Below are 23,909 nucleotides of genomic sequence, written 5' to 3'. Positions count from 1 at the left end.
TGCATGCTATGGGTTAGGTCCATATATATTTAGACACTGACACAAATTTTGGGTTTTTTTACCTGTTTACTGAAACATATTCAGGTTATAGTTATATAATGGACATAAAGTCCAGACTTTCAGCTTTCATTTGAGGGTATCCACATTAAAATTGGATGAAGGGTTTAGGAGTTTCAGCTCCTTAACATGTGCCACCCTGTTTTTAAAGGGACCAAAAGTAATTGGACAATTGACTCAAAGGCTATTTCATGGGCAGGTGTGGGCAATTCCTTCGTTATGTCATTCTCAATTAAGAAGATAAAAGGCCTGGAGTTGATTTGAGGTGTGGTGCTTACATTTGGAAGATTTTGCTGTGAAGAAAACACGTAGTCAAAGGAACTCTCCATTCAGGTGAAACAAGTCATCCTTAAGCTGCAAAAACAGAAAAAAACCATCCGAGAAATTGCTACAATATTAGGAGTGGCAAAATCTACAGTTTGGTACATCCTGAGAAAGAAAGAAAGCACTGGTGAACTCATCAACGCAAAAAGACCTGGATGCCCACAGAAGACAACATTGGTGGATGATCGCAGAATAATTTCCATGGTGAAGAGAAACCCCTTCACAACAGCCAATCAAGTGAACAACACTCTCCAGGAGGTAGGCGTATCAATATCCAAATCTACCATAAAGAGAAGACTGCATGAAAGTAAATACAGAGGGTTCACTGCACGGTGCAAGCCACTCATAAGCCTCAAGAATAAAAAGACTAGATTGGACTTTGCTAAAAAACATCTAAAAAAGTTAGCACAGTTCTGGAAGAACATTCTTTGGACAGATGAAACCAAGATCAACCTCTACCAGAATGATGGAAAGAAAAAAGTATGGCGAAGGCGTGGTACAGCTCATGATCCAAAGCATACCACATCTGTAAAACACGGCGGAGGCAGTGTGATGGCTTGGGCATGCATGGCTGCCAGTGGCACTGGGTCACTAGTGTTTATTGATGATGTGACACAGGACAGAAGCAGCCGGATGAATTCTGAGGTATTCAGAGACATACTGTGTGCTCAAATGCAGCCAAACTGATTGGTCGGTGTTTCATAATACAGATGGACAATGACCCAAAATATAAAGCCAAAGCAACCCAGGAGTTTATTAAAGCCTAGGTCACAACCGGACGTACAATTTTTTGGCCGTGCAATTTTTGGCGTTTCCCAAATCGCTGCGTTTTATTTGTTCATGGAGAAAGACGCACGTTGGCCGTAAGTTTGTCTTGCAACCTGAAAAAAATGTAAGCGCCCGTAGAGTTTGTTTGACATGACAAAGAACCTCTGCGGCCGGTCTGCGACCAGTCTATGGCTCGAAAATCAGCACGTCACACCGTGTGTTTCACGCGTGCCCTCCATGCGTTTCTTGTGTTTTTTGCATGTAGACCGGCCGTAGGAGCACGTATGGCTGGTTGTGACCGAGGCTTTAAGCAAAGAAGTGGAATGTTCTTGAATGGCCAAGTCAGTCACCTGGTCTCAACCCAATTGAGCATGCATTTCACTTGTTAAAGACTAAACTTCAGACAGAAAGGCCCACAAACAAACAGCAACTGAAAACTGCTGCAGTAAAGGCCTGGCAGAGCATTAAACAGGAGGAAACACAGCGTCTGGTGATGCCCATGAGTTCAAGACTTCAGGCAGTCATTGCCAACAAAGGGTTTTCAACCAAGTATTAGAAATGAACATCTCATCTCATTATCTCTAGCCACTTTATCCTGTTCTACAGGGTCGCAGGCAAGCTGGAGCCTATCCCAGCTGACTACGGGCGAAAGGCGGGGTACACCCTGGACAAGTCGCCAGGTCATCACAGGGCTGACACATAGACACAGACAACCATTCACACCTACGGTCAATTTAGAGTCACCAGTTAACCTAACCTGCATGTCTTTGGGGAAAACCGGAGCACCTGGAGGAAACCCACACGGACACCATGCAAACTCCGCACAGAAAGGCCCTCGCCGGCCACAGGGCTCGAACCCGGACCTTCTCGCTGTGAGGCGACAGCGCTAACCACTACACCACCGTGCCGCCAGAAATGAACATTTTATTTACAATTATTTAATTTGTCCAATTACTTTTGAGCCCCTGAAATGAAGGGATTGTGTTTAAAAAATGCTTTAGTTCCTCACATTTGTATGCAATCATTTTGTTCAACCCACTGAATTAAAGCTGAAAGTCTGAACTTCAACTGCACCTGAATTGTTTTGTTCACAATCCATTGTGGTAATGTACAGAACCAAAATTAGAAAAATGTTGCCTCTGTCCAAATATTTATGGACCTAACTGTGTATCCCCGTATTTAAAGGTTGAAGTGACTGTTATGTTATATGTTATGTTATGTTATGTTATGTTAACTGTAGGTGGCAGTAATACGGCGTCCAAACTGCCGGAGATCCAAAAGAAGAAGGCTTGTTTCCTAGTTACACCCACCCCTTGCGCATGCGTAGTGTTTCTGGGTCAGACACAACGCTTCCGGAAGGAAACACGTGAGTGTGTTTACAGATTGCTCTTCGAGTTACTGTTCTGTGGAGGATTTTTAGTGAGCCGAAAGATAAGATTTGGTCTGGTTTTATGTGTACTGACTCCAGCCCAGCTCCCATGCACAGCTGTGCACTGTTTGTGTTTTGTTAGCAGGGTTTTAAGATGGCCAGCAGCTCCGAGCTCTTCAAGGACCTTTGCACTCCAGCTTTCATTGTGGATCTGGATATTGTGAGAAGGAACTCGGACACAATGCTGGAGCGCTTCCTGAGGCTCGGAGTGCAGCTCCGACCTCACATGAAAACCCATAAGACAGTGTGAGGCTCATTAACCAACCCAACCCAAGCCAAGCCAGCTGTTTATCCACCATCAGCACTTGTGTTTTTAAACTGTACACTGTAGAAGGGGACAAGGTTTGCGTTCTTCACACCAGTTTCTCACTTACAGCAGGGGTTCTCATACCTTTAACTCTAAAGAATCTCCATAGACCCTCATAGGTTTTGAGTTGTCTGTATTGAAAAGTGTTGAATTGATAAAGTGTGAGTGATCTAGAAATATAAGTCCTCTGTTTTCACGTAAGACAGGGAGTCCACCTTTGCCTGAGACCAACATATCTCCTTATAACGTGATAACTTGCACTGTTAGAACATGAAACGTATCACATTTGAACATGAAATGTCATACCAATGTTTCATTAACATCATAATGAGATAAATGGTATATTGTTATAAGAAAAGTTTCTTGTTCCAACGTGATAAGTTTGTACATTGTTGTAACATGAAAATATCGTGGTATAATGCGAAAAAATCGTATCACAGACTTTTAATGTTATATTGTAAAACTGGGCGGCACGGTAGTGGAGTAGTTAGCGCTGTCGCCTCACAGCAAGAAGGTCCGGGTTCGAGCCCCGTGGCCGACGAGGGCCTTTCTGTGTGGAGTTTGCATGTTCTCCCCGTGTCCGCGTGGGTTTCCTCCGGGTGCTCCGGTTTCCTCCACAGTCCAAAGACATGCAGGTTAGGTTAACTGGTGACTCTAAATTGACCGTAGGTGTGAATGTGAGTGTGAATGGTTGTCTGTGTCTATGTGTCAGCCCTGTGATGACCTGGCGACTTGTCCAGGGTGTACCCCGCCTTTCGCCCGTAGTCAGCTGGGATAGGCTCCAGCTTGCCTGCGACCCTGTAGAACAGGATAAAGCAGCTAGAGATAATGAGATGAGATGAGATTGTAAAACTGATCTGTTATTTTTCCTCGTGTGGCAGCAATACACTCCTACTTTTCAAAAAAAAAATATGACAGGAAAATGTTTGTGTGTCAGTCAGTATGTAAGTGACACTTTTCAGCCAAAAACATAATGAAGGCTGCTGGTTTTGCTGGAAACATAAGAAGAAAGTGTGATAAAGTGTCCGGAAGAACTGTGACTGGTTCTGCAAGCTGCTCAGTAAAACTTACTAACAGTTATATTTCCTTATAAAGCTGAACAAATTGTATCATGGACTACTATTTAACACTCCAAAAAACTCAAACTGCCTGATTTATAGTGTTGCTTGAATACAGTATAACGATGCATTTCTGTTTTCTCTCTGGGTCTCAGTGAGTGTGCAGACATCATGACCAGGGGCTCACGAAGGTGCATTGTGGTGTCCACCATGGCTGAGGCTTCTTTCTATGCTGATGCTGGTTATGATGATATCCTCTACGCCTATCCATTAACCTGTGATAAAGTAAAGCGCTGTGCAGAGCTATCAGAGAGGCTTTCTTTATTTCATGTACTGGTGGACAACAGCGTGGCCCTGCAAGAGCTGAAGGCGAGACCGCTGAAGCCAGGCAAAGTCTGGCACGTATGGTTGAAACTGGACTGTGACAATGGTAGAGGTAAGCTGTACAGTGAGTAGGTGACTCTGACTTTTGTTCATATGCTGTTTATGCATGTACACAGCAAATTCCTCTGTGTTGAATTAACACTTTCAGAGTTAATTTGTGTCCAATTGGACCTATATAAACACAGTAGGGTGTTAAATCAACACCCTGGGTGTTAATTCAACACTGGGGATTTTGCTGTGCATGTATCTATATTGGGCCTCCATCCATCCATTATCTGTAGCCGCTTATCCTGTTCTACAAAGTCGCAGGCAAGCTGGAGCCTATTCCAGCTGACTATGGGCGAGAGGTGGGGTACACCCTGGACAAGTTGCCAGGTTATCGCAGGGCCGACACAGAGACAAACAACCATTCACACTCTCATTCACACCTACGTTCAATTTAGAGCCACCAGTTAGCCTAACCTGCATGTCTTTGGACTGTGGGGTAAACCAGAGCACCCAGAGGAAACCCACACAGACACAGGGAAAACATGCAAACTCCACCCAGAAAGGCCCTCGCCAGCTGCTGGGACCTTCTTGCTGTGAGGCGACAGTGCTAACCACGACACCACCATGCCGCCTATATTAGAAAAAATTTTCTGCCGGATTTACAAAAGATTTCGTAAGGACTGATTTTCTTCGTATTCACACGTAATATGCAAAGCACGTTCTCAACACAACTCATTTGTTTGGCATTTAGTGACGCCCACAGAACTCCATAAAAGGTCAAGTGCTAAAACAGCTAGGATCATGAAAGGAACAATATAAAAGTCTGAAAGACAAAGTGGAAGCCATTTTATTCTAAATGAATGATGAGATTAAAGAAGTTTATGGAAAAATATGGAAGTTATTTTGACTCGCTTCTAAGCCAGTAAAGTATTTAATAACGTATATTAATTATAATAAGCCTGTGTTAAATCTTCTATCAGCTGAGGTATTTGTTTACAGCTTAGAGACCAGCCGGTCATAACTAAATGATTTAGTTTTATTATCCCCCACTGGCCGAAAGGCCCAAAGGGGGATTATGTTGTGACGATTTCCATTTGTCCGTCTGTCCACGTTCTGCTCGCGTTCTGAAATCAACTCCTCTCACAGTTTTTGGAGGAATTTCACGAAACTTGTCAGGATCCTTTGTTATATGTCGGTAATATGCAAATTGTAATTTCGTTAAATTCGGTCACATTTTACCGGAGTTACAGTGCTTGATTAACAAAATTATAATTTGACAATTTCATGAGTGTGTTTTCCTTCTGACATCAACTCCTCTCACAATTTTTGGATGAATTTCTTGAAGCTTGGCAAAAGGCCTTGTTACATGATGGTAATACGCGTACTGTGATTTAATTTCGTTTGTGAAAGTTTTACCAGAGTTTTGACCCTTGATTAAATAACTTTTTACTTTGACAAATTCATGAGGGTGTACATTCTCCTGAAATCAACTCCTCTCACAATTTGTGGAGGAATTTCACCAAACGAGGCAAAAGGCTTTGTTATATGACAGTTAGACGCATATTGAAATTTCGTTTAATTTGGGCAGCTTTTACCAAAGTTATGCCCTTGATTATTAGCAAACTTGTTGTGGCAGCGGGGGCGTGGCCAAGCAGCAGTCTGTGAATGGAGGTCGGGGAAGGTAAGTGGCTAAGTCATTCCACCTGCTGTCAATTAATGTGGGTGTGTGTCTGTTTGTTATTGGGACGGAGCATAAAAGGAGAGAGAGAGAGAGAGAGAGAGAGAGAGCAGAGAAAGGGAGCTCTCTCCCCAACCACAATGCATGAGTGAGTGAGTGAGCGATGAAAGAAAGCAAGCAAGCTGAAAAGCCCGAATAAAAAGTATTTATATAAACATCAACTCTCGCCTGCCGTGCTTCTGTGCTCCACCCACATCAGGAAGTGTTACAGTGGTGCTGAAACCCGGGAGCACAGAAGAGAACCACCCCATGGAGTCCCCACCATTTGAAGAGCTCATCCTTGCCCTCGCTACCGCCCAGCAGAACCAGCATCAAGCACTGATCGCCCTCCGAAAGGAGCAGGAGCAACTCTTCGAAGCCTCGATGCTGGCCCAGCAGGAAGATTGCCAGGCATTCAGGCACCTGCTCGCGTCAGCAGCAGAGTCGACCACCACTGCCGCCACCCTCACGAAGATGGGACCGCAGGACGATCCAGAAGCGTTCCTCACTCTTTTCGAGCAAGCAGCCGAGGTGTGGGGGTGGCTGCTGGAGCAACGCGCCTTCTCCCGCTCCTGACTGGCGAGGCGCAGCTTGCAGCGCAGCAGCTCCCTGCTGACAGCCGGCTGGTCTACGCGGACCTAACGAAAGCTATCCTGCAGCGGCTCGGCCGCTCCCCGGAGCAACATCGCCAGCACTTCCGGACGCTGGCATTGGAGGAGGTTGGCCGGCCGTTAGCATTTGGCCAGCAGCTCCGGGACGCCTGCCGGCGGTGGCTGAGGGCGGAAAACCGCGATGCCGACGAGATCACCGATCTGGTGGCACTGGAGCAGTTTGTCTTTCGACTTCCGGAAGGAATGGCGGAATGGGTCCAGTGTCATCATCTGGCGTCGCTGGAGCGAGCCATCGAGCTGGCAGAGGACCATCTGGAGGCGGCTCCGACGGCAGGCAGACGAGGCGTCTGCCCTCGCTTCTCTCTCTCTTCTCCTCCTGTCTCTCGCCCCCCTCCTCACCCCATTCCCCTGCCACGGAGACGATGGCTGGCTCCCCCCCAGCCAGCCCGTCGCACCCGTGGTGTCCTCCCCTCTCCCTCTCCTGTGTCTGTGTTGTCTCCCCCTCAGGTGAGTGACACCCATAACACCAGTGCAGAGGGAAAGCCTGGGCCGGTGTGCTGGCGCGGCGGGTAATGGGAGCATCTCCAAGGTCAGAGCTCCGCAAGGGAGGTGGGTGCTGTAATCCGGATCACCCGACGCGCCAGAAACCGCCCCTGATCGGGCCGGAACGTATTGCATACTGGTGAGTATTCAAGGGGCTACATATCACGCTTCGTGGATTCTGGATGTAATCAGACCTCAATTCACCAACGCCTGGTGCAAGGTAAGGCATTGGGGGGAGCACAAGCATTGAAAGTGTTGTGTGTGCATGGGGATGTTCACCATTACCCTCTAGTGTCTGTCCAAATTCTATTCCGGGGCCAAATGCATAGAATAAAGGCGGTGGTTAGTCCCCGTTGATTTTGGGTACTGATTGGCCGGGATTTAAAAACCTAATGAAATATTTAACACGCAGTGGGTCCTGCACTAGGTCACGGGAAGATCCCGGTGTGGCGTTGACTAGAGAAGCTGTCGCAGAGCTGTCTACATCAACACCACGTCAGAGTGAGGAGCAGCCCGCTCCTCCTCCCTCTCTCAGGGATTCCCTTGGGGATTTCCCATTAGAGCAGTCACGAGACGAGACTCTGCGGCATGCGTTTGACCAAGTGAGAGTAATCGATGGTCAAACTCTTCAGCCAAGTGCAGCCTCGACCTTCCCCTATTTTGCCATTATTAAAGATAGATTGTACCGAGTGATGCAGGACACTCAAACCAAGGAACAAATAACCCAATTGTTAATCCCAAAGAGCCGTAGGGAACTCGTGTTCCCTGCGGCTCACTTTAATCCCATGGCTGGACACTTGGGGCAAGATAAAACACTAGCCTGAATAATGGCCCGGTTCTATTGGCCAGGGATTCGCGGGGATGTCCGTTGGTGGTGTGCGGCATGCCGTAAATGCCAATTAGTAAATCCTGCGGCCACTCCAAAAGTGCCTTTGCGCCCTCTTCCTCTAATCAAGAGCCCGTTTGAGCGAATTGGGATGGATCTCGTCGGGCCATTAGATCGGTCAGCACGGGGATATCGCTTTATTTTAGTTCTAGTGGACTATGCAATGCGATATCCGGAAGCAGTGCCTCTCCGCAATGTCTCAGCACGCAGTATTGTAGAAGCGCTGTTCCGCGTTTTCTCCCGGGTCGGGATTCCAAAAGAAATCCTGACAGACCAAGGCACTTCGTTTGTCACGCACACTGTCAAGCTGTATGGGTTACTGGGGATTAAGTCTATCTGCACCAGTGTCTATCACCCGCAAACGGATGGCTTAGTAGAGCGATTTAACCAGACACTTAAACATAATCCGTAAATTCGTAAGTGAAGATGCACGTAATTGGGATAAGTGGCTCAATCCCCTGTTGTTCGCAGTACGAGAGGTCCCGCAAGCCTCCACGGGGTTTTCTCCCTTCGAATTATTATATGGGCATAAACTGCGTGGCATTCTGGATGTGCTACGGGAAAATTGGGAGGAGGGACCTTCACCGAGTAAAAATGAAATCCAGTACGTTCTTGACCTGCGCGCAAAACTCCACACCCTCACGCACCTAAGCCAGGAGAATTTATGGCAGGCACAAGAACGTCAAAGCCGGCTGTATGACGGGCACGCGCCTTAGAGAGTTCACGCAGAGAGACAAAGTGATTGTATTATTGCCCACGTCGAATTCTAAATTAGTCGCCAAGTGGCAAGGGCCCTTTGAGGTCACACGGTGAGTTGGGGACGTCGACTATGAGGTGAAGCGAACGGATAGGGGTGGGCCACTGCAAATCTACCACCTGAACCATTTAAAACGCTGGAATGAGGGGGTCACCGTGGCGTTGCTGTCGGTAGTCCCAGAGAAGGCGGAGCTGGGGCCGGCGGTAAAAAAGATAACATCTCGGACCACTCCGGTCCCTTGTGGAGACCATCTCTTACCGGCCCAACTCACGGAGGTAGCCAAGTTGCAGAAGGAATTTTCTGACGTGTTTGCGCCCCTTCCTGGTCATACCCACCTCATAGAACACCACATCAAAACGAACTCGGGGGTGGTAGTGTGTAGCCACCCTTACCGATTGCCCGAACACAAGAAAAAGATGGTTCAGGACGAACTCAAGGCCATGCTCGAAATGGGCAGAGTCGAGGAGTCCCACAGTGACTGGAGCAGCCCAGTGGTCCTGGTTCCCAAGACCGACGGGTCGGTCAGGTTCTGTGTGGACTATAGAAAGGTCAACGCAGTGTCTAAATTTGACGCATACCCAGTGCCTCGCATTGATGAGTTGCTTGATTGGTTAGGCGCTGCTCGCTTTTATTCAACACTGGATCTAACAAAGGGATATTGGCAGATCCCTATGACTCCTCTATCCCGAGAGAAAACGGCCTTTTTCACACCGTTTGGATTACACCAATTCACGCTCCCTTTTGGGTTGTTTGGGGTGCCCGCTATGCTCCAGCGGCTTATGGACAGGGTCCTCTGCCCTCACACTGCCTACGCAGCCGCCTATCTAGATGACATCGTAATCTACAGTAATGATTGGCTGCGGCACTTGGAACAGCTGAGGGCTGTTCTAAAGTCGCTGAGGCAAGCGGGCCTCACAGCTAACCCAAAAAAGTGTGCGATTGGGCGGGTGGAAGTACGGTATCTGGGGTTCCACTTGGGCCATGGGCAAATGCGTCCCCAAATTAACAAGACCGCAGCAATTGCAGCATGCCCGAGGCCCAAGACCAAAAAGGAGGTGAGACGGTTCTTGGGGCTGGCTGGCTATTATCGTAGGTTTCTACCTAATTATTCGGACGTCACCAGCCCGCTAACCGATCTCACTAAAAAGGGGGCTCCAGATCCGGTCCAGTGGACGAAGCAGTGCCAACAGGCCTTCTCTGAGGTAAAAGCTGCACTGTGTGGGGGGCCACTTTTACACTCCCCTGACTTCTCTCTGCCCTTTATTTTGCAGACTGATGCATCGGACAGAGGGCTGGGGGCCGTTTTATCCCAGGAGGTGGAGGGCGAGGAGTGCCCCGTGCTGTACATCAGCTGAAAACGCTCGATGCGTGAAAGCAGGTACAGCACAATCGAGAAAGAGCGTCTCACCATCAAGTGGGCGATCCTCGCCCTCTGATACTACCTGCTGGGGCGCCCTTTCACTCTCTGTTCGGACCACGCGCCACTCCAGTGGCTCCACCGCATGAAGGATGCCAATGCGCGGATCACCCATTGGTATCTCGCCCTCCAGCCATTTAAGTTCGAGGTGATCCGCAGGCCGGGGGCGCAGATGGTGGTGGCGGACTTCCTGTCCTGTCCGGGGGGGGGAGTCAGCTTCAGGCCAGATGGCTCCCCGGCCTGAGTCGGGCGGTGGGGGTATGTGGTAGCAGGGGCGTGGCCAAGCAGCAGTCTGTGAATGGAGGGCGGGGTTGGGATAGGTAAGTGACTAAGTCATTCCACCTGCTGTCAGTGTGGGTGTGTGTGTGGGTGTGTGTGTCTGTTACAGGGACGGAGCATAAAAGGAGAGAGAGAGCAGAGAAAGGGAGCTCTCTCCCCAACCACAATGCATGAGTGAGTGAGTGAGTGAGTGAGCAATGAAAGAAAGCAAGCAAGCTGAAAAGCCCCAATAAAAAGTATTTATATAAACATCAACTCTTGCAGTGGCACGGTGGTGTAGTGGTTAGCGCTGTCGCCTCACAGCAAGAAGGTCCGGGTTCGAGCCCCGTGGCTGGCGAGGGCCTTTCTGTGCAGAGTTTGCATGTTCTCCCCGTGGGTTTCCTCCGGGTGCGCCGGTTTCCCCCACAGTCCAAAGACATGCAGGTTAGGTTAACTGGTGACTCTAAATTGACCGTAGGTGTGAATGTGAGTGTGAATGGTTGTCTATGTGTCAGCCCTGTGATGACCTGGCGACTTGTCCAGGGTGTACCCCGCCTTTCGCCCGTAGTCAGCTGGGATAGGCTCCAGCTTGCCTGCGACCCTGTAGAACAGGATAAAGTGGCTAGAGATAATGAGATGAGATCAACTCTCGCCTGCCGTGCTTCTATGCTCCACCCACATCAGGAAGTGTTACACTTGTACTTTGGGAATTTCATCAAGGTGTGCTTGCTTTCTGAAATCAACTTTCCTCACAATTTTTGGAGGAATTTCACGAAACTTGGCAGGATTCTTTGTTATTTGTCAATCATACACCGATTGTAATTTTGTTTAATTCAGTCGCATTTTTCCAGAGTTATGGCAGAGTTGCCAGCGGGGGATATTGTGCTCTCAGAGCACTCTTGTTTGTGTTGCTGCACTTTCTTTATATTTCATATTCTTTTATGAATGTTAATAATAAGCAACTATTGGATGAGGTTGAACAAAATATTGTGATTTGTTAGTGGTGAACAAGCAGCAATTATTTACTAAAGGTAGAGGCCAATAATTGCTTGCAAGACACTAACAAATCATGATATTTTGTGAAAACAGTGTTTGATATTTGTTTTATCTTTCAATTTATTTTTAAAAATACTGATTAGAAAATTCATACGAGTCAAACAATACCAGATGCAATCACTGTTTTATTTCCATCTCATAGAACTTAAAATACAGAAGTGCGAAGTAACTGTGCATGAGCGGACCGTTATTTGTCGGCAGTTATTTGCAGTTCAGTCAACCAATCAAAACAGCATAAAAAATAATTTGAATGATAATATAAAATGACTGGTTATTAGCTCACATGCCCATAGGCCAATGAGCTATTCCCGTCACGTGGCGTCCGTCCACAATTCACAAAAATCGCTACTCTTCCCTGAGTTTTCAGTGGATTTTGATTCTGATTGTTTTGTTTGGAAGTCCTAATCAGTCTGCACAGAAGTTACTCTTTGGTTTTGTGATTTCTCATTAACAGGTTGCTAATTAGGCCGATTAACAAACTTTCAGGAGAATCGCCACTCCTTCTTGAGTTTTTAATGCATTTTGATTGTTTTCCTTTGAAGATCTAATTGTTCTTCACAAAAGTTATGATTTGATTTGTTGATTTCTTTTTAAGAAATTGCTAATTAAGCTGTGTGATGAAGTTTCTGGAAACTTGCTTTTCCCAGCAGAGTTCTATGTGGGTTTTTATTTTGGTTGTTTGTGAGTCTTCACAAAAGTTACTCCCTGGTTTTATGATCGCTACGGCCATGTGAGCTACTGCATCGCTAACGCTCTGTTTTTTCACAAGCTGTTCTCAGCAGTACTTTTTGTTCCTGGAGTAGTGAGGAAGAGACTCCAAAGCACTTCTCTAAGTCGTTGTGGATAACGGTGTCAAATAAATGCTCTAAATGTAATAAGAATAAGCATTTTGCACTCAGCAGTATGTTCCATACGTAAAAGTGTCGTAATCCATGCAAATGATGTGATTTGACATTGTTCCAGACTTTAAGGTTTTTATATTATTCTTCTGGGCGGCACGGTGGTGTAGTGGTTAGTGCTGTCGCCTCACAGCAAGAAGGTCCTGGGTTCGAGCCCCGGGGCCGGCGAGGGCCTTTCTGTGTGGAGTTTGCATGTTCTCCCCGTGTCCGCGTGGGTTTCCTCCGGGTGCTCCGGTTTCCCCCACAGTCCAAAGACATGCAGGTTAGGTTAACTGGTGACTCTAAATTGAGCGTAGGTGTGAATGTGAGTGTGAATGGTTGTCTGTGTCTATGTGTCAGCCCTGTGATGACCTGGCGACTTGTCCAGGGTGTACCCCACCTTTCACCCGTAGTCAGCTGGGATAGGCTCCAGCTTGCCTGCGACCCTGTAGAAGGATAAAGCGGCTTGAGATGAGATGAGATATTATTCTTCTTATATGTATATTTACACACACACACACACACACAGAAGCACGAGTAGGATACAAACATTTTTTTTTTTCTGGATTTTCATAAATACAAATTTTTTTGTGTAAAAGCTTTTACGGACAACTTGTGAATAAACCTGTTCATATACAGATTGTATCAGATTGTTTGCTGTGTGAACAATGTTTATCTTAGGGATCACCGTCTCAGAAATTCAATAGTAGTATGACATTAAGTAATAACTTTAAACCCAACCCACTGTTGATCAACTGGTGACTCAGTCTTTGGAGTTAATTTAAAGTGTTGTAAAGTGGAATTTATTGCACTTTTGTAAAGTGATTACAAAGTTGCTTTTGCGTTTCTATTTTGTATTTTAGCGGGCATTCCTCACTCTGATCCCGCTGCTCCACAGTTAGCCAAGGAAATTTCAGAGACAGAAGGGGTGGAGCTTACAGGAATCTACGCCCACTGTGGAAACACCTATGACTGTAAGGGGGAGGTGCAAATTAAGGCTGTTGCCCAAGAAACGACGAGTATCGTGTTACAGTTTGTGGAGAAGTATGCTTATCACATCATGTTTATTGGTGGTTATTACTGATTGCTACAGTAGATAATGATGTTATTGCCTTCCATGCAGTGCAATACTCTGTCTTGTTGTACATTACAGGCTAAAAGCATTAGGAATCCAGAATGTCAAATCCAGCATTGGTTCCACCCCTTCATGTAGCCACCCAGTTTCAGACATGGCTATGTTAAGTGAGGTCCATCCTGGAAATTATGTATTTTATGGTCAGTAGTGTTGAATATCATCTATATTTCGTTGCTGGCCATTTAGATTTACAAAGAGTTCCTTGTATATCTGTTGTATAGATGTGCAGCAGTCGCTTATTGGCTCCTGTAGACTTGAGGACATTGCAGTGCGGGTGCTGACGAGGGTCATAGGTCACTACCCGCATAGAAACCAGCTCCTGGTTGACTGTGGCTGGGCCGCCTTGAGTCAGGACGGTGGAGGCCGTTTACCAACAGGATATGCAATCATCGAGAGTCATCCAGAGCTCAAGTAAGAAATATTTTGATGGGTATTAGGACTAATGTTAATGAGTACTGGATCAGGAACTTATTTTAAGATTTAAAGAAAGCTAAAAGTACAAGGAACAGTCATGGCTGTGCAATTAATTTCTTATATTGGTATAATTGTTAGGTGGTCAAAATTACATACAACAACAATTATTACTAAAATAATTGTTTATCAATACATAGGTGATTTATTTTTAAAAAATGTAATCGCATTTTTTAAAAAATAATTTATTTCAAACTTCAAAAGCAGCATGCAAATGTAACAAAGGTGCGGCACAGACTTGTCACTTATCTGTGCCGTCTCACGAAAAATACTTGTTTTGAAATAGATAAAATAAATCACAATCCCACCTTACCTTTGAATAGTTTTAGACCAGACTTCGTAGCATCTTTAGTGCTTTTAGGAAAAACATTTTCTTTCATCATTTGTAATTCTTCCTCACTTACAGTGACAAAGCGATTGACCACCATTTTGCCGATCACTTGAGGTGATTATCAAGAAATAGTCTGAATTTTTCGACCAATCAGCGCATGATTTCCTATAATCACCTGCATATTTATACTAAAAATAAATGTTGCATACTTCAAGAAAGTTAGAGGATTGAGATCCTCAAACGAAATGTAACATAAGGAGGAAACATGAAGTACAAAAGTTTTTAAATGATCGTTTCATTTATTTAAGGAAAAATAATTATGCAACACCTTATGGAAAGAATATGCAAAATTACCTGGGTGAAAAACTAACTGCCAACCGAAACCTAATAACTGGTTCTGCCATTTCAGCAGCAACAACTGCAACTAAACGCTTCTGATAACTGGAGGTCAGTTTGTCACGTTGCTGTGGAGCAATTTTGGCCCACTCATCTTTACAAAATTGCTGTAATTCAGCCACATTGGGTCGCTTCCGAGCATGAACTGCCTGTTTCAGATCCTGCCACAGCATCTCAATGGGGTTCAAGTCAGAACTCTATTCCAAAACCTTAATTTGCTTATATATAATATAAACTTTTTTTACATGAGCTGGTAGCTGATGAAGTGCGTAGCGCCATGTTGGCTATAAGCCATGTACGACGAGATTGAGTGGAATAACTGTTTTAGTCAATTCGCATTCACTGGATTTTGAGAAGCATTTTTTGATTTTGAGCATTTTTATTTTTTTGCAAATTCGATAAATAAAAACTTTTTTCATTAAAAAATGCCTGACAAAATAATTTCTGCTTAGGATGTAAATAAACCCGTGAAATGACAGTAGCAATTTGTGAAAAAAATGCTCTAATAATAATTCTTGAAAAATAAAAATAAAAAGATACATTCCGACCATCAAATACTTTTTATTCCATATTTTGTTGCTTTTTTGTATTTTGGGGGGTTTTGTTTTCGAGTAGAGTTTTTATTTCATCCTCAGTTGGTTCAATAATGTGCTCCGCCATTTTGTTTTTCTCTACTTACGGCACAGGAGCTGATAGCCTAGTTGTAGAGTAGCCAATCAGAGCGCACGATTGCTCATATTCAGTGAATGTGGAGATATCTACCCTATTGTGCATACATGAGCTCATAGATGCCCTTGATTGGCTTGTGTTGCTTTGATGCATGCTGTGGATTCAGACAGTTTCAGGATATTTCTTTGCACTGATGAAAATTTGTTGTTGTTTTTTTTTTTTTTTGATAGATTGGTGTCAATGACTCAGGAACATGGCAGAGTGGAGCCTATCTCTGGAGAACTGGATTTCAGTCAGTTCCCTTTGGGCTCCATGTTGTCCCTCATGCCTTACCATGTGAGTCACTACTGCTTTTTCACATACAGGGCACCACTGCATTTCACCTAATTACCAACATTTAACGAGTACAGGTTAAAGGTTCTGACTGCAAAGTTGAATTTTGGGCAAAATGTTCTATTTCAATTGCTGTTGGAGTGTCGATGTTTCACTGCTGCACACACACACACACCGTGTATCCTGTGTATAAATGTTTTGCTGAGTTAAAATGCATCCCGCATTTTACAATTCCGGAGATTGCTGAAGCAAATGAGCAACAATATCACGTGACCACCATGGGGCGCGTTTGACCTACTTTTAACCAAAACAAGTCCACCGTTGGCAGACATGGAGGACTTGGCTCTCCCTCCAGCTAAAAGCCAGAGGAAAGAAAAGGAAAGCCTGCCTAGTGAGTGCAACTGCAAGATAGAGCAAGGTTAGATGGCGTCGTTTTTCTGGACGGATAACTAAATCATTCTAGCTAGTGCTTAGCTATCTTAGCCTAAGAATGCATGGGCTCGACTCCACGGTAGCGAGTATTGAGTTATACACCTAATGGGTTGATCTTACAGAGAAAGAAACGATAACACAAAAGCAGTAACAGTATATTCGTCTTTTGTTTCAAGGATCTATTCACGAATGTCAACAACAAATTACATCCCTGTGACTCAAAACTCTCTGATGCAGAGGCAAGATGTTTTCCGCATGTTGCCATCTTGGTGTGATGCAGTTTCATAGTTATGCAGGGATCCCAGACGTCCACTATTTAGCGGAATGCCGCTATTTTTCTAGCCAAAGTGGTGGTGTTTTTTTTTTTTTTAATCTCTTGTATATCTGTTAAAAATATGTTTGTTTGTTTAAGTAAAATGACCAGCAGAATACGTTCTGATTTGGTTTGCTTGTTTAGCGATGTTTTTGTCAGCTTCGTTTGTTCTCGTTGACATTCGGGAACACTCGGAAGTTAAATTGATGTAAATACCGCGAGACTGTACGTGATAGAACGAGAAAACAATATGGCTGCGCCCATTTGCTAGAAAATGTGTTTTAACTCCGTTCGTGCTTTTGTTTCTAATGCGTTGAACTTAATTCAATATGCAGGGCTGTGAAATATTCGCGGATTCCCGCGGATTCTGTCGTGAAAAATATCTTCACAAAACGTCTATTTTTGCATTAAAAATCATTGGGGGGGGGGTCTAGTCGGTTTTAATCGCCTTGCACGAGACCGGCGGCTCAATACAGCCGGACTCGCGGAGTTTTATGCCAGCTGAGCGTGGAACACGTCTTGAGACTGCGACTTAGGAGTGCATGACAGAGCTAAAAATAGCTCTGTCCTGTCCTGCAATAGCGTGACCTGGCACCGCGTACGTGAATTTTGTACTTACAGGGTGCAAGATCAGACATAGTTAAGATGCCATCAAAAAGGAAAGCTAAGGAGGTGTTTGAGAGAGATGCAAAGAGGGCTAGAAAAGAACACACAGACAGACTGAAGGAAAAGATGAAAAAGAACAAGTTTGCAAAACTGAAAGAGATGGTGTTAAAGAAAAGAAAATTAAAAGACTTTCATTAGATGCTGTTTGACAGACTATGAACATTTTGTAAATAGCTTTAATAGAGGAATGCAAATACTGTAGAACTAATAACTAATAGCCTTACTGAAAGATGAATTGAAAGAAATAGCTGGAAGTGATGCAAAGAGGAATAGAAGGAGCCAGAAGTAAAAGAAAAGATGTAAATAATATATTAGATCAGAAACATTAGTTTTTTTAAACTTTTGCTCTGTAGACAAGAGACATTGTGACAGATTCTTGGAAAAAGCCAGGACATAATACAAGAATTAAGTGTAATTTGGAAGACAACAGGTATCTCTCACTTAAATATTGAGCATGATTTTTCACAAAGTCATTTTGAAAGGCCTATCAAAGTTTTCTTTTATTATCATTTCTTTAAATTATTATTTACACATTTTTTTTGAACTTTTATTTTGATTAAGAGATAAAATACATAGGCACTTATTAGATATTTCAAGGTATTTTACATGGATCTTTCATTTTAAAAGAGAAAACTGTTGATAGGTATTTTATATGGCAAAATGAAGACCAAGACTAGTCAAATATTTACTTGAGATCAATTTTTTACTTGCAGGAAATGCTCAGAATACACCATATAACACCTAAAATGGCTTGGTGTCTGGGGCCCTGTGGGCCCCAGACCCCCGGCTTATGCTGGGGGGCTGTACCCCCCAGACCCCCCCTTTTCCTCGGATTTCTTATTTACAATTTCACAGCCCTGAATATGTCGTGGAAAAAAGATATCATCCATAAAAGAGATAGCGGAACAGTGTCCGGGTTAGAAGTATATTCTTCAAAGCTACATTTTCATCTAATTTTTATAAATAATTTTTTTTTGCCACTTATGTCATTGATTACAAAATATGGCATCAAATAGATACACATTATTGTTAAATTCTGTTGCTTTTCTATGTTAAATCTATGTAAAAAATGTGTTCTATAGCATCTTTAAATGTTAAAATCTCAACAGCTTCAGGGGGCTTGCAGCCCCCTTGACCCCTGCTGATAGTTTCTTACATTCCTCTTTTTTTTTTCAATTACTGCTGGGATCCCTGGTTATGCTAATTAGTTAAAGCTCCTCACATTCGGCTATTTCCTGTTTCCATAGAGCCATACTGTTTACCTCAAGAAGGAGGAAAACAGTCCCAAAACAGAGGGAAGCGACCCTCAGCACATCAAAATGATCACATCTCATCTGCATTAAATTGTTCTTGTGAGACATCGGATAAATGCCATGCACAATTAAAAAAAAAATTTAATTTTCAGATGACTTCGCAGTCAGTAGATGAGCTCCATTTATTCAAGTCAAACAAATATTTAATGCCAATATTCAGTTTAAATACAGTACAATACTGGCAGAGTAATTCATATAGACAATGTGCATGCACAAGACAGTGGTGCTTGAAAGTTTGTGAACCCTTTAGAATTTTCTATATTTCTGCATATGACCTAAAACATCATCAGATTTTCACACAAGTCCTAAAAGTAGATAAAGAGAACCCAGTTAAACAAATGGGACAAAAATATTATACTTGGTCATTTATTTATTGAGGAAAATGTTCCGATATTACATGTCTGTGTGTGGCAAAAGTATGTGAACCTTTCTTTCAGTATCTGGTGTGACCCCCTTGTGCAGCAATAACTGCAACTAAATGCTTCTGGTAACTGTTGATCAGTCCTGCACACTGGCTTGGAGGAGTTTTAGCCTCTAGGATTAGCAGTTAATTTGAAGGTGAAATTAGAGTCAGGTGTTTTCAATCAATGGGATGACAATCAGGTGTGAATGGGCACCCTGTTTTATTTAAAGAACAGGGATTGATCAAAGTCTGATCTTCACAACACGTTTGTGGAAGTGTATCATGGTACAAACAAAGGAGATTTCTGAGGACCTCAGAAAAACTGTTCTTGATGCTCATCAGGCTGGAAAATGTTACAAAACCATCTCTAAAGAGTTTGGACTCCACCAATCCACAGTCAGACAGATTGTATACAAATGGAGGAAATTCAAGACCATTGTTACCCTCCCCTGGAGTGGTCGACCAACAAGGATCGCTCCAACGGCAAGGTGTGTAATAGTCGGCGAGGTCACAAAGGACCCCAGGGTAACTTCTAAGCAACTGAAGGCCTCTCTCACATTGGCTAATGTGAATGTTCATGAGTCCACCATCAGGAGAACACTGAACAACAATGGTGTGCGTGGCAGGGTTGCAAGGAGAAGTCATTGCCCTCGAAAAAGAACATTGCTGCTTGTCTGCAGTTTGCTAAAGATCACGTGGACAAGCCAGAAGGCTATTGGAAAAATGTTTTGTGGACAGATGAGACAAAAAAAAACCTTTTTGTTTTAAATGAGGAGCGTTATGTTTGGAGAAAGGAAAACACTGCATTCCAGCATAAGAACCTTATCCCATCTGTGAAACATGGTGGTGGTAGTATGATGGTTTGGGCCTGTTTTGCTGCATCTGGGCCAGGACGGCTTGCCATCATTGATGGAACAAGGAATTCTGAATTATACCAGTGAATTCTAAAGGAAAATGTCAGGACATCTGTCCATGAACTGAATCTCAAGAGAAGGTGGGTCATGCAGCAAGACAACGACCCTAAGCACACAAGTCATTCTACCAAAGAATGGTTAAAGAAGAATAAAGTTAATGTTTTGGAATGGCCAAGTCAAAGTCCTGACCTTAATCCAATCGAAATGTTGTGGAAGGACCTGAAGCGAGCCGTTCATGTGAGGAAACCCACCAACATCCCAGAGTTGAAGCTGTTCTGTACGGAGGAATGGGCTAAAATTCCTCCAAGCCGGTGTGCAGGACTGATCAACAGTTACCGCAAACGTTAAGTTGCAGTTATTGCTGCACAAGGGGGTCACACCAGATACTGAAAGCAAAGGTTCACATACTTTTGCCATTCACAGATATGTAATATTGGATCATTTTCCTCAATAAATAAATCTCATCTCATTATCTCTAGCCGCTTAATCCTTCTACAGGGTCGCAGGCAAGCTGGAGCCTATCCCAGCTGACTACGGGCGAAAGGCGGGGTACACCCTGGACAAGTCGCCAGGTCATCACAGGGCTGACACATAGACACAGACAACCATTCACACTCACATTCACACCTACGGTCAATTTAGAGTCACCAGTTAACCTAACCTGCATGTCTTTGGACTGTGGGGGAAACCGGAGCACCCGGAGGAAACCCACGCGGACACGGGGAGAACATGCAAACTCCACACAGAAAGGCCCTCGCCGGCCCCGGGGCTCGAACCCAGGACCTTCTTGCTGTGAGGCGACAGCGCTAACCACTACACCACCGTGCCGCCTCAATAAATAAATGACCAAGTATAATATTTTTGTCTCATTTGTTTAACTGGGTTCTCTTTATCTACTTTTAGGACTTGTGTGAAACTCTGATGATGTTTTAGGTCATATTTATGCAGAAATGTAGAAAATTCTAAAGGGTTCACAAACTTTCAAGCGCCACTGTATGTAATACTGTTTTTTGTTTCTGGGGTTTTTTTTTTTGTTTGTTTTTTGGGGGGGACCTGGCTACTAAATAATTTTTCTTCTTTTGGCTGCTCCTGATTAGGGGTCGCCACAGCGGATCTTTCGTCTCCATTGCGCCCTGTCTTCCACATCGTTCTCTACCACACCTGCCACTTTCATGTCCTCTCTCACCCCATCCATGTACCTCCTCTTTGGCCTTCCTCATTTTCATTTGTCTGGCAGCTCCATCCTCAACATTCTCCTTCCCACATGCTCTGCATCTCTTCTCAGGATGTGCCCATGCCATCTCAGTCTCATCTCTCTTAGCTTAATTCCCAAGCTCTCCACATGTGCTGTCCCTCTGATGTACTCGTTCCTTATCCTGTCCAACCTTGTCACTCCCATTGCAAACCTTAACATCCTCAACTCAGCCACCTCCAACTTTGCCTCCTGTCTCTTTGTTAAGGGTACGGTCTCCAATCCATACATCACAGCTGGTCTCACTACTCTCTTGTACATCTTACCTTTCACTTTTGCTGAGACTTTCCTATCACAAATCCTTCTCCAACTGCTCCACCCTGCCTGCACTCTCTTTCTCACCTCACTATCGCAGCCCCCATTTTCCTGCACAGTTAACCCCAGGTACTTGAATTAACCATCTTTCTTTACGTCTGCTCCTTGCATCTTCACTCCACTCTCATCCCCATTCTCATTGATGCACATGTATTCTGTTTTGCTCCTGCTCACCTTCATTCCTCTTCGTTCCAATGCATACCTCCATCTCTCCAAACCCAACTCAACCTCCTTTCTACTTTCACCACATATCACAATATCATCCGCAAACATCATGTTCCATGGTGACTCTTGCCTCACTTCATCCGTCAAGCTATCCATCACTATGGCAAACAAGAAAGGACTCAAAGCAGATCCTTGATGGAGTCCCACCTTCACCTTGAACCATTCAGTCGTTCCAACTGCACACCTCACTGCTGTTTCACTGTTCTCATACATGTCTTGCATCACTCTAATATACTTCTCATTCACTCCACTCTTTCTCATACAATACCATAACTCATCTCTCGGCACTCTATTGTATGCCTTCTCCAGGTTTACAAACACACACTGTAGCTTTCTCTGGCCTTCTCTGTACTTCTCCATTAACATTCTTAAAGCAAAAATTGCATCAGACGTGCTCTTCTTTGGCATAAACCCGTACTGCTGTTCACAGATTGCTACCTCTCTTCTCAATCTCACCTCCAATACCCTTTCCCATAGCTTCATGGTGTGGCTCATCAATTTTATCCCTCTGTAATTACTGCAGCTCTGTACATCTCCCTTATTCTTGTATATTGGGACTAGCGCACTCTTTCTCCATTCATTTGGCATTTTCTCATTCTCTAGGATCTTATTAAACAATCTCGTTAGGAACTCCACAGCCGTCTCACCCAAACATCTCCAAGCCTCAATCGGGATACCATCCGGTCTGACTGCTTTCCCAGTCTTCATTCTTTTCATGGCTGCCCTCACCTCATCCTTACTAACCAACTCTACTTCCTGATTTGCTGTCTCCAATGAATCTGACCTTTTCTCTCTTGGATTCTCCTCATTTAATAAATCCTCAAAGTACTCTTTCCACCTTCTTAATACACTCTCTTTGTCAGCACATTTCCATTTCCATCTTTCATCACTCTTACCTGCTGTACATCCCTCGCTTCCCTGTTTCTCTGCCTAGCTAGTCTGTACAGGTCTTTCTCTCCTTCTTTGGTCTCCAGTCTTTCGTACAACTCCTGGTATGCATCTGCTTTCGCCTTCGCTACCGCTCTTTTTGCCTTCTGTCTCATCTCTCTGTATAACAGCCTGCTTTCCTCGTCTCTCTACTCGTCCCAATTCTTCTTTGCTAGCCTCTTCTCTTTTATAATTTCCTGCACTTCTTTGTTCCACCACCATGTCTCCTTGTCTTCCTTCCTCCTTCCCGATGACCACCCAAGCACCTTCCTTGCTGCCTCTCTTACTAGTACAGCAGTAGTATTCCAGTCTTCCGGCAGACTTCCATGGCTACTAAGTAATTCATTCAATAAAAAAAAGATAACAATAATGTGGAGTAAGGAGTGTTTTTTTGTTTGTTTGTTTTTTTTCCCCTCAAGGGCCAAATTAATTTATGGCAAAATGACAAAAAAAAAAAAAAGAGCGCAATAGAACTCAGAAATATTGCTCATTATATTATTGCATTATCTCTACTTTTAAACCAGAGTAGGTTTCTGTTACTCATATTTCACAAAAAGTATGACCACATGACATCTGTTCATTCAGGGGGTACAGGGTATTTAGTGGTAGACTACGAATGAGAATGTGGAGAAAACCGGGGATTTTAAAATCTTGCTTATATCATGGGAGAAAAGTGAAAAACTACAACGGAAACTGATCAAGTATTTATCTTCACATACAGTTTCCTCGGAGAGTGTTGGAAAAGCAAGGCTAATTCTTTTGTTTTTGCTAGGCAGACGTTTAAAAGTAGACAGCCTTTCGATTTCATAAAATTGGTGAAATTTAGTTATCTCTGAAATTTGGTCATTGTGATGTACGTTTGGGTGTCATGATGGTGTAGTCGTTAGCACTGTAGCACTGGGTTCGAGCCCAGCGGCCGACGGGAGCCTTTCTGTGTGGAGTTTGCATGTTCTCCCCGTGTCTGTGTGGGTTTCCTCTGGATGCTCTGGTTTCCCCCACAGTCCAGAGACATGCCGGTTAGACTAATTGGTGGCTCTAAATTGACAGTAGGTGTGAATGTGTGTGTGAATGGTTGTTTGTCTCTATTGGCCCTTTTCCATTACCCTTTTTCAGCTCACTTCAGCCCGACACGGCTCGCGTTTCGACTACCTTAGAGCAGCACGACTCGGCTCGCTTCAGCCCTGCTCAGCTCCCAAAACTCGCACGGTTTTGGAATAGGGCTGAAGCGAGCCAAACCGAGCCGAGTGGGGCTAGGGGCGTGAGGAGACACTCCCCTGTGCACTGATTGGTGAGGAGGAGTGTCCTCACACGCCCCGCGAGCACGCTGGGATCTGTAAACACCGTAAACCCGGAAGAATAATAATTACGAATTACAA

At 44.3% G+C, this 23,909-nt stretch overlaps 1 protein-coding gene across 6 annotated transcripts in view; it reads left to right on the top strand.

The window, feature by feature from the left end:
- Positions 1-2,451: 2,451 nt before the first annotated feature.
- zgc:162816 (uncharacterized protein LOC571260 homolog) overlaps positions 2,452-23,909 on the top strand; it is a 28,306-nt gene continuing 6,848 nt past the window's right edge. Inside the window, exons 1-8 of one of the 6 annotated variants that reach the window (XM_060941750.1) lie at positions 2,452-2,515; positions 2,664-2,824; positions 4,099-4,379; positions 13,302-13,482; positions 13,592-13,713; positions 13,795-13,984; positions 15,671-15,776; positions 20,912-22,889. In XM_060941750.1, the coding sequence (XP_060797733.1) occupies positions 2,673-2,824; positions 4,099-4,379; positions 13,302-13,482; positions 13,592-13,713; positions 13,795-13,984; positions 15,671-15,776; positions 20,912-21,463 (1,584 nt within the window). In that variant the 5' untranslated portion in view covers positions 2,452-2,515; positions 2,664-2,672 and the 3' untranslated portion in view covers positions 21,464-22,889. The other 5 variants (XM_060941749.1, XM_060941751.1, XM_060941753.1 and 2 more) reach the window with 5 other exon arrangements.

This window comes from Neoarius graeffei, chromosome 15 (assembly GCF_027579695.1).
Source record: "Neoarius graeffei isolate fNeoGra1 chromosome 15, fNeoGra1.pri, whole genome shotgun sequence".
Lineage (NCBI taxonomy): Eukaryota > Metazoa > Chordata > Actinopteri > Siluriformes > Ariidae > Neoarius > Neoarius graeffei.
This window is presented reverse-complemented; position numbering and strand designations above follow the sequence as displayed.